Source organism: Armigeres subalbatus, chromosome 3, assembly GCF_024139115.2.
Source record: "Armigeres subalbatus isolate Guangzhou_Male chromosome 3, GZ_Asu_2, whole genome shotgun sequence".
In the NCBI taxonomy this organism is placed as follows: Eukaryota; Metazoa; Arthropoda; class Insecta; order Diptera; family Culicidae; genus Armigeres; species Armigeres subalbatus.
Window position 1 is genome coordinate 252,913,547 of NC_085141.1, and position 12,026 is coordinate 252,925,572.

A 12,026-nucleotide genomic window follows, 5' to 3' on the forward strand; every position below is an offset into this window, starting at 1 on the left:
ATATGAGCAAGTCAAACCACCTTCCTTTTGCCAGTGGAGATATATCAGCTTCCACACTGATATTCTTCCCTCCCCCTTCATACGGGAGCTTGGCAGAAGGAAGGTCGTGCGATATGTGCCATCACAAATATTGCCCTTCGCTCGCTTTCAAATCGACTTCTATAAAAACATTCTTCATGCCTGCCGTATCCTAACGGAACTATCAATTCTATACTTTCGCCTCTAATGCTATCATGAACATGTACGTCCAAGTTTGGAAGATGATATTAGCATTTCCATATCATGGCAAAACTTGCTATAAATATAAATTAATGTGAATTATGGAATATATTCACCTACCAGTGCTATTCTTTTCTTTCTCATAATTTTTTTCATATGTAAAATATATGTCACCCCCGACGACGGTATTTAACATTTTTTGTAAATTTTTGAAGGCGTTATCTTCTTTTCATGTCTTAATACGTCTCAATAATGGCATCATCTCTACTATTTGCCTTATACCGGGCAAACACGTTAATTTAAAGAAGGCATTATTTCATATGTACGCCTTAAACCGGGCATATCCATTTATTTCAAGAAGGCATTATCTCCTTATACCGGGCAAATGCATTTATTTACAGAAGAAGACATCTTTTCGCCTAAACCGGACAGGCTTAGTGTCCCATTCGGGGTATTGGTTTTTGGGGTACTGTGCCATTCGGGGTAATGGTATTACTGGAATTCGGGGTACTGGGGTGGAGCCATTTCATTAGGTAGGTTTTTTCTGGCTCCTAAAATTTTCCCTAGCCCAAAGAACTAAGTTCTAGTGGGTGTTCACTTGTATTATCGTGTATGCAATTGAATCCCCGCACTTTTTGTAATTTCATTAGTAGGGGAGGAGGTTCGGTTGTGGGCACCGTTCGGTTATGGGCACCCCTATGTATCTTTTGACAGATAAGAGATGCTGTCATTCTGACAACCGTCATTTGTTTGCTATAATAGCATGATGTTTTGTGCTCAATATCAAACCGGATGGGCATCTCTACTTTGAACTAGAAACAAATAAATTTTTCGTACAAGAAAAACAACACGAAAGTTTTTTTGGCCTTTTTCAAAGTGTCATAAATTAAAGGATTTAATTCAAAAAGTGAGTTCTAATGCGTATTTACACAGTAAATTTAATCTATTTTGAGGCCCAATGTCGATTGCCATCAAAATTTTAGCGCGATTTTTTTTTTCTTCTCGTTCCAAAAAGGCTGCGAAATTCGGTTGTGGGCACCTTTATTGGTTCGGTTATGGGCACCCTCATTTTATTGATAAATCATTCAATATCGTTTTACTTGTCCCTTAACTTATTTTTAATAACGTTTTAAGGCAGTTTTTATAATTAGTTTGACATAATTGTTCGAAATAATGAGTTTATTTAATATTTTTGTTCTTTGGGCATGTCTAGTCATTATACACACACTTTTTGGAACAAAGCGTTGACCGATTTGCTTGCAACAAGTTGCATTTGACGGGGAATGCTTTCCCATTGTTTCCTATTGAAAATTGGTCAGATCGGACTATGGGATAAAAATTTATGGCCAAAATATTATTTTTTATAATGAACGAGAAAAGCACTATTACCGCTAGGGTGATTAATCAGGATTTTTTTAACTGTGATGCATACCAATGGAACGCAAATCAATGAAAAATTGAAACTTATTTAACTAAAGTGCTATTTTAGACCTTTCTTATGTGCTTTTTTCAACATCCTTATTAATGCACCGAGGAGGCATCATCACTGCTAGGTGGATTAATTTGAGTTTTTTTATTGTCTCCTGGCTATTAGAATGAATAAACTATTCCTTGTCTTTAAATCTGGGTGGTTTTTATTCATGCTTCTTTATTTTTAGCTAAGTTTTCAAGGGTGCCCACAACCGAACCACGAAATGAAAATGTCCAAAAATGTCAAATTTTCTAAATTGTCAATATTTTTTTCTAAATCGATGAAATCATATTAATTTCTTTGCTAGTAGTAAGGTTATAAGTTTAGCTTTCGATTGCTATGTAAATGTCGACATAAGATCAACCAGGGCCAAAGTTATGGACCAAACACAAAAGGGTGCCCACAACCGAACCTCCTCCCCTATGTATGTGGGGGTCAGTCGAGGGTAAAAAAATACGGAATATATCCGAGGGCAACAGCACGTGAGATTAGCGATGAACTTGATACAAATAAAAAACATTAAATAATGCCTTGGGGCCTTACTTAGCCGTGCGGTACGACGCGCCGCTACAAAGCAAGACTATGCTGAGGGTGGCTGGGTTCGATTCCCGGTGCCGGTTTAGGCAATTTTCGGATTGGAAATTGTCTTGACTTCTCTGGGAATAAAAATATCATCGTGCTAGCCTCATGATATACGATTGCAAAAATAGTAACCTGGCTTAGAAACCTCGCAGTTAATAACTGTGGAAGTGCTTAATGAACACTAAGCTGCGAGGCGGCTCTGTCCCAGTGTGGGGATGTAATGCCAATAAGAAGAAGAAGAATGCCTTGAAAATGCACTTGACGTTGAGTTCATTCAAATATATAGAAATGATTTAATTTTGGTGATTCAGCCTACCAATTTGCAATTTTTTTAACGATATTTCTTTTTAAGAAAATGTCTTTGAAACAAATTATTTAACTATCAACAAAACGAAACAGTTCCAAAACTAATCGAGTATAGCAATTAAACGGTTGTTTGTTATCATTGTTCTTCATATTTTAATTCCAGCCAAGGGAGAAGGGAAAAATGCGCTTCCACATGCTGCAGAACGCACAGATGGCGCTCGACTTTCTGCGCTACAAGAAAATCAAACTGGTCAACATCCGGGCGGAGGACATCGTCGACGGAAACCCAAAGCTCACACTCGGTCTAATATGGACCATCATTCTGCACTTCCAGGTAAGTCTTTCGTTGTTCCCCGTAACCGTTTCGAATAAACTGTGTCTTGTCCCTGAAACACATCACCCCATCACAATTGGATCTTCCCATTGTTGTTCGACGAAAAGAGGCTTTTTCGTTATGAATTTCTGTTCCGTCAGGTTTGGAGTAGTGTGCTTGCGTTTTTTTGGGTAGTGTTTGTACAGTTGCTTCGTCCCACACTTTTCTGTAACACGGCGATGAGTCGATTGGCAAACAAATATCTATGAGTGTCACTTGCTTGGATACACACCGGTCGTAAATAATTGATCACACTTGGTTCAAAATTGGTCCAATAGGAGTGACATTCACGATCGTTCAAAAAAAATTTCTTATAATTTTGAATGGTAGATTTGGACTGCGTTTTGCATCATGCAAATCTACTTTAATTAAACAATTTAACCAATCTTTTTGCGTTACCGTTTATCTTTTTACTCTTCTTAAAATTTACGCAACTTCATGTTCACAACAAACCAATCAAAATCTCCATAAAACACCAATAAAACCGTTCGAGTTCACCATTTCCGTTTCTGTCACATTAACATGTTATGTTCCACGCTCCGAAATCGGCACCGAAATCGTTGACTGACAACGAAATGTACCGACTCTGAACTCCTACGACGACGGTGGCGGCGGCGACTGGCCCTGATCATCGTAACACACATTCATATTTTGCAATATGAAAATCAGCTGAACGGAAAGCACAATTTAGGTGATCCGCCGAGGCGACAGGTAAGTTGGCCGTCTGTCTGTCCTCTCTATTTCTCGAATGTGTAAGCTTCTTCTTGCCCCCGCCGCGGCCCGACCAAAATACGGTCATATAAGTCACGTATAAGTTGTTGGTTTATTGCCCCGAGATCAATAAACAGCGCCTATTAGCGCTTCGAAATTTTCAAAATCATCCAAAATTGGCCAGTTGGGTAGTTGTTTTGCGGATCCGGTTCTCCCCCGTTCCCTCATACAAGTCATTTAACATTATTGCCACCATCGTTTTCTGTCCTCGCTTGTTTTTCTGTTTTATTGGTGCCAGATATGCATGCAATTTGAATGAGCTATGTGATTTTGTTAAAAGCGATAATAAAAAGGTCAATTTGTAAAAGTCGGTTACAAGTATTTGTGATCTTAGCCCAGTATATTTTTATGATCTTCGAGATGTAGCTTCGGAGTAGCCAAAGAGTGTTCTCTAACGATTTTACAAACTGTTTTGAATTTATAAATTAGGACAAAAAGTTATAACGCCGTTGCAAATATTCCCCCGGAAAATCAGGAAATTTTTCCACAAAAAATGTTTTGAATTCCCGCGGAAAATCACGAATTTGGAAATTCGTTCTATTTTTACGGAAAAATATTTGGGGAATTAATTCGATTTTTTTTTGGAAAATTAATTCGAATTTCCTTGGGAAATTCATTCGAATTTCCTTGGGAAATTCATTCGAATTTCCTTGGGAAATTCATTCGAATTTCCTTGGGAAATTCATTCGAATTTCCTTGGGAAATTCATTCGAATTTCCTTGGGAAACTCACTCGAATTTCCTTGGGAAACTCATTCGAATTTCCTTGGGAAACTCATTCGAATTTTCTTTGGGAAATTCATTCGAATTTCCTTGGGAAATTCATTCGAATTTCCTTGGGAAATTCATTCGAATTTCCTTGGGAAATTCATTCGAATTTCCTTGGGAAATTCATTCGAATTTCCTTGGGAAATTCATTCGAATTTCCTTGGGAAATTCATTCGAATTTCCTTGGGAAATTCATTCGAATTTTCTTGGGAAATTCATTCGAATTTCCTAGGGAATTTTTTTCAAATTTCCTTGGGAAATTCATTCGAATTTCCATGGGAAATTCATTCGAATTTCCATGGGAAATTCATTCGAATTTCCATGGGAAATTCATTCGAATTTCCATTAGAATTTCATTATAATTTCCACGAGAAATTCATTAGAATTTCCATGAGAAATTCAGTAGAATTTCCATGGGAAATTCATTCGAATTTTCATGGGAAATTCATTCGAATTTTCATGGGATATTCATTCGAATTTTCATGGGATATTCATTCGAATTTCTACGGGAAATTCATTCGAATTTCCACGGAAAATTCATTCGAATTTCCACGGAAAATTCATTCGAATTTCCACGGGAAGTTCATTCGAATTTCCACGCGAAATTCATTCGAATTTCCACGGGAAATTCATTCGAATTTCCACGGGAAATTTATTCGAATTTCCACGGGAAATTCGTTCGAATTTCCACAGGAAATTCATTCGATTTTCCACGGGAAATTCATTCGAATTTCCACGGGAAATTCATTCGAATTTCCACGGGAAATTCATTCCATTCCCATTCCCATTCATTCGATTTTCCACGGGAAATTCATTCGAATTTCCACGGGAAATTCATTCGAATTTCCACGGAAAATTCATTCGAATTTCCACGGGAAATTTATTCGAATTTCCACGGGAAATTCATTCGAATTTCCACGGGAAATTCATTCGAATTTCCACAAGAAAATCATTCGAATTTCCACGGGAAATTCATTCAAATTTCCACGGGAAATTCATTCGAATTTCCACGGGAAATTCATTCGATTTTCCACGGAAATTCATTCGAATTTCCACGGAAATTCATTCGAATTTCCACGGAAATTGATTCAAATTTCCACGGAAATTCATTCGGATTTCCACGGGAAATTCATTCGGATTTCCACGGAAAATTCATTCGAAACCCCACGGGAAATTCATTCGATTTTCCAAGGGGAACTCATTTGGTTTTCCAAGGAAAATTCATTCGAATTTCCACAGAAAATTAATTCGAAATTCCACGGGAAATTCATTCGAATTTCCACGAGAAATTCATTCGAATTTCCACGGGAAATTCATTCGAATATCCACGGGAAATTCATTCGAATATCCACGGGAAATGCATTCGAATTTCCACGGGAAATTCATTCGAATTTCCACGGGAAATTCATTTGAATTTCCACGGGAAATTCATTTGAATTTCCACGGGAAATTCATTCGAGTTTCCACGGGAAATTCATTCGAATTTCCACGGGAAATTCATTCGAATTTCCACGGGAAATTCATTCGAATTTCCACGGGAAATTCGGGAAATTCATTCGAATTTCCACGGGAAATTCATTCGAATTTCCACGGGAAATTCATTCGAATTTCCACGGGAAATTCATTCGAATTTCCACGGGAAATTCATTCGAATTTCCACGGGAAATTCATTCGAATTTTCACGGGAAATTCATTCGAATTACATTCATACATTCGAATATTCCACAGGAAATTCATTCGAATTTCCACAGGAAATTCATTCGAATTTCCACAGGAAATTCATTCGAATTTCCACAGGAAATTCATTCGAATTTCCACAGGAAATTCATTCGAATTTCCAAAGGAAATTCATTCGAATTTCCACAGGAAATTCATTCGAATTTCCACAGGAAATTCATTCGAATTTCCACAGGAAATTCATTCGAATTTCCACAGGAAATTCATTCGAATTTCCACAGGAAATTCATTCGAATTTCCACAGGAAATTCATCCGAATTTCCACAGGAAATTCATTCGAATTTCCACAGGAAATTCATTCGAATTTCCACAGGAAATTCATTCGAATTTCCACAGGAAATTCATTCGAATTTCCACAGGAAATTCATTCGAATTTCCACAGGAAATTCATTCGAATTTCCACAGGAAATTCATTCGAATTTCCACAGGAAATTCATTCGAGTTTCCACAGGAAATTCATTCGAATTTCCACTGGAAATTCATTCGAATTTCCACAGGAAATTCATTCGAGTTTCCACGGGAAATTCATTCGAATTTCCACGGGAAATTCATTCGAATTTCCACGGGAAATTCATTCGATTTTTCACGGAAAATTCATTCGGTTCTCCACGGAAAATTCATTCGATTTTCTACGAGAATTCATTCGAATTTCCACAGGAAATTCATTCGAATTTCCACGGGAAATTCATTCGATTTTCCACGGGAAATTCATTCGATTTTCCACGGGAAATTCATTCGAGTTTCCACGGGAAATTCATTCGAATTTCCACGGGAAATTCATTTGAACTTCCATGGGAAATTCATTTGAACTTCCATGGGAAATTCATTTGAATTTCCATGGGAAATTCATTCGAATTTCTACGGGAAATTCATTCAAATTTCCACGGGAAATTCATTCGGATTTCCATGGGAAATTCATTCAAATTTTCCACGGGAAATTTATTCGAATTTCCCCGGAAAATTTCCATTCGAATTTCCACGGGAAGTTCATTCGAATTTCCACGGAAAGCTCATTCGAATTTCCACGTGAAATTCATTCAAATTTCCACAGAAAATTCATTCGATTTTCCACAGAAAATTCATTCGTTCGAATTTCGAAAATAGCGTTTTGCCTTTGTCATTGTTCGATTGCAGCTGCTGACATTTTGCTTCGGAAATCATTCTCAAACTCCCACACCTAGAGTTTGATTACCTTTATTACCGATCTGTCAAGCTAGAGGCAATCTTTCCACGATCGGCTTCAAATGGGCTTCCGAATGGTTGGAGGAGGGTTGTGGGCGGGGGCAGGTGGTAATAACCGATCGACGACCCACACACAGTTTACAATGCTTAAATTATTATCTTACCCCATGCATTTCGAGCCATAGGCAATTTATCGCAACTCGTGTGTGCCTGTGAGAGGGTGGCAAAGTTCTTGCGATCTTATGCATCGCCGCATATTGCACCAGCCGTGGAGGTGAAGTCTGCGATCGAGAACTTTTAACCTGGTAGGTAGTTGACAGGTGATTGATCATTGGGTGCTAGGCATTTACTGTTCCCATTTGCGTACCGGTTCTACGTTTTTTCTCTTGTGTGACCCCATCGTGTACCAACACAGGTTTTGACGATGGCGTAATGGAGGCCCTTAGTGCTAAAAAATATTGACAACGGAAATTGCACTATGCTTAGCTTTTGTGTCGATTACTGTACTTAGCTGGAACTCGTGCTGCGTCATAAACGGCAAACATATTATTAGCTGGCATTATTTGCGATAGGTAATTTAATTCAATTAGCTATGTGGCAACATGTTGGTGTCATTTAGGTAGTTTATTGAACATTGAAGTTGAATGGTAAACCTATTTTCAATTGCGATAACGTCACCGAATGTTGGGCGAGAGGTCAACGTGATGCAAATGGAAACAATTTTCATAAGTTACTGGAAATTTTCTATCCCAATAACACATGACAAGCTATTCTGTAACTTATTCTGATTACGCTATCAGAGCCGACTGAACTCATTTTTGTGGAGGTTCGTTCAACAAAATCCCCCGCAGCTTGAACCGGAAATCAAGTTCGAGTCGCCTACAAGTACAAGGCGAGTAATTATTCTTAATTTACATTTCCAAACCACCCTAATGGATTTGTGTCATATAGTGCACTGGGACAAGAGCCCCTCCAATTACCTGAGGCAGCAAACTAAACAAACTCCATCCAGACTGCCGACTGCCGAGTCACTTGCACGGGTGGGCGCCATGGCATGGCATTGTAACTAAACAACAAGTCACACACACGTCACGTTCCGCCTTTTGACGCCGCGGAACAGTTTTCAAGCTATGCGTCGAATTTCCTCCTAAATGACACGAAACAATCACGTCTAAGCACCTCGATTAGAACTCGCCGGAGGGTGGCGTAGGCAGTTTCAAGTTTACCAGTTGGCACGGCCCGGATGTTATTTACTCGCGTACAGAATGCGCCACAGCCGCCGAAAAGCCGCCTCACCTGCAGCGCGCGCAAGCTGGGCCTAGGCACGCGTCAAAATTGTTTACCAATCGCGCCGGTGTGATAGAGTGGTGGTAGAGACGGATCGCCGCATTTCAAATAATTACTAAACGCACTACTGTTCAGTAAGGTACGGGACGGGAGCTGATCGTTCATTCGAGTTCAGAATTTCATTCATTGGTTGGAGCGCCGGCCATCATCGCCGTCGCGATTCATTCATAAATCCTGCCAGGCCAACTCGGATCCCCTTCAAGGTGAGCGAGTTTGGTTTAAATATGGCGTTTTGTGTATGCGTGGAGAGCGATTTTCAGCTTATGGACGGACGCCTCCGCACGGTAGACTACCACCAGACGATGGCCATTTGGTTGGATATGGACTGAGTAGCTATTAGGTGTCATTCGACACCCTCATCATAATCAGGTTGTCTTTTTTTTAAATGGTGTCTTAATTAAGACTGGTTGGGAGCTGTTTTCGATGTAAAATGCCTAAATTCCTTCGGTAGGGATAGGACATTTTTGGAAAAATGTGTGACGAAATGACTGCAAAACTTGGTTATATTCATAATACATTTTCTTCTGCTTGGGCGATACACATGATTTCTCGCTTAACTTTTCAAAAGGTCCTAAGTAACATTTTTTTCATGAATTAATTTGAATAGTGCAATCAATAGCTTTCATGTTGTTCTGTTGATTGCGCTATTCAAATTAATTCATGAAAAAAATGTTACTTAGGTCCTTTTGAAAAGTTAAGCGAGATTTATCAATTTTTGGGCATCTTCGGATACCCATAATTAAAATAAATTCATTTTGGGTTGCTTCATCATATGGCAGTAACATGGATCACCTACAAACTCCAGTGATCAACCATTAGCATCATCACCAGGCTAGGCATTAATCGATTAGCAGCATGTTTTCCACCGCTCACCATAGGATCGTATCGTATTGTACTGTCAACTGATTGATGTGATAATTATAAGACAAACTGTAGTATAGGATTTTGCACGTCAAAGATTTAATATCGAAAGCCACTTACAACTCAAGGCAATCGACTCGGTGATGGTGGTTGACAGGCTCAGTCAGACTGATAACCATCGGGAGGAAATTTGCATAGCTTGATGAGCGCCCGCGGGTGGAGGGGCAACGAACGAAACGGTGGCGGCGCCTCATCAAAGTGGAGATTTATGGCCCTAGTCCAGTCGTTCGGTTCGCGGAGATGCATTTCGATCAAAGAGTGGTTTGAGATTAACAGAGCATGGCCTTGACTTTTTCATGCAGCCCTCATTAAATCGGTTTTTATAACGTGGATGCAATCATATATATGACGCTCCTCAATTAGAAGCCAGACAAATGGCTCAAAATTCGACTCGACTGTGATTGCCGAACAAAAAATACTATGCTTGCCGAAAAAATAAATATGGTGAGTGCAGAGAGAAACCTGCGTCTGCACTTCTGTATATCAGCTTTGATGCAAATGATGCAAATGCAAATTTCATTTCAACAAATTTGATGCGAATTTCCTTTGGGAAATCCTTCGGAATTTCCTTTGGGAAATCCTTCGGAATTTCCTTTGGGAAATCCTTCGGAATTTCCTTTGGGAAATCCTTCGGAATTTCCTTTGGGAAATCCTTCGGAATTTCCTTTGGGAAATCCTTCGGAATTTCCTTTGGGAAATCCTTTGGAATTTCCTTTGGGAAATCCTTCAGAATTTCCTTTGGGAAATCCTTCGGAATTTCCTTTGGGAAATCCTTCGGAATTTCCTTTGGGAAATCCTTAGGAATTTCCTTTGGGAAATCCTTCGGAATTTCCTTTGGGAAATCCTTCGGAATTTCCTTTGGGAAATCCTTCGGAATTTCCTTTGGAAAATCCTTCGGAATTTCCTTTGGGAAATCCTTCGGAATTTCCTTTGGCAAATCCTTCGGAATTTCCTTTGGGATTTTCTTCGGATTTTCCTTTGGGAAATCCTTCGAAGTTCCTCTGAAATCCTTCGAATTTCCTTTGGGAAATCCTTCGAATTTCCTTTGGGAAATCCTTCGAATTTCCTTTGGGAAATCCTTCGAATTTCCTTTGGGAAATCCTTCGAATTTCCTTTGGGAAATCCTTCGAATTTCCTCGAAATCCTTCGAATTTCCTCGAAATCCTTCGAATTTCCTCGAAATCCTTCGAATTTCCTCGAAATCCTTCGAATTTCCTCGAAATCCTTCGAATTTCCTCGAAATCCTTCGAATTTCCTCGAAATCCTTCGAATTTCCTCGAAATCCTTCGAATTTCGAAATCCTTCGAATTTCCTCGAAATCCTTCGAATTTCCTCGGCAAATCCTTCGAATTTCCTCGGCAAATCCTTCCGAATTTCCTCGGCAAATCCTTCGAATTTCCTCGGAAATCCTTCGAATTTCCTTGGGAAATCCTTCGAATTTCCTCGAAATCCTTCGAATTTCCTCGAAATCCTTCGAATTTCCTCGAAATCCTTCGAAGAATTTCCTCGAAATCCTTCGAATTTCCTCGAAATCCTTCGAATTTCCTCGAAATCCTTCGAATTTCCTCGAAATCCTTCGAATTTCCTCGAAATCCTTCGAATTTCCTCGAAATCCTTCGAATTTCCTTGGGAAATCCTTCGAATTTCCTTGGGAAATCCTTCGAATTTCCTTGGGAAATCCTTCGAATTTCCTTGGGAAATCCTTCGAATTTCCTTGGGAAATCCTTCGAATTTCCTTGGGAAATCCTTCGAATTTCCTTGGGAAATCCTTCGAATTTCCTTGGGAAATCCTTCGAATTTCCTTGGGAAATCCTTCGGATTTTCCTTGGGAAATCCTTCGATTTTCCTTGGAAATCCTTCGATTTTCCTTGGGAAATCCTTCGATTTTCCTTGGAAAATCCTTCGGATTTTCCTTGGAAAATCCTTCGGATTTTCCTTGGGAAATCCTTCGGAATTTCCTTGGGAAATCCTTCGGATTTTCCTTGGGAAATCCTTCGGATTTTCCTTGGGAAATCCTTCGGAATTTCCTTGGGAAATCCTTCGGAATTTCCTTGGGAAATCCTTCGGATTTTCCTTGGGAAATCCTTCGGATTTTCCTTGGGAAATCCTTCGGATTTTCCTTGGGATTTTCCTTGGGAAATCCCTCGGATTTTCCTTGGGAAATCCTTCGGATTTTCCTTGGGAAATCCTTCGGATTTTCCTTGGGAAATCCTTCGGATTTTCCTTGGGAAATCCTTCGGATTTTCCTTGGGAAATCCTTCGGATTTTCCTTGGGAAATCCTTCGATTTTCCTTGGGAAATCCTTCGGATTTCCTTTGGGAAATCCTTCGATTTTCCTTGGGAAATCCTT

The 12,026-nt window shown here is 39.4% G+C and overlaps 1 protein-coding gene across 3 annotated transcripts in view; it reads left to right on the plus strand.

Annotated features, from left to right (window-relative positions):
• The window catches only part of LOC134223585 (plectin-like), a 539,529-nt gene that overhangs the window by 436,450 nt on the left and 91,053 nt on the right, over positions 1-12,026 (plus strand). For all 3 annotated transcript variants that reach the window (XM_062702767.1, XM_062702766.1, XM_062702762.1), the window contains exon 5: positions 2,742-2,912. In XM_062702767.1, the coding sequence (XP_062558751.1) occupies positions 2,742-2,912 (171 nt within the window). The remainder of the gene's footprint in view (positions 1-2,741; positions 2,913-12,026) is intronic.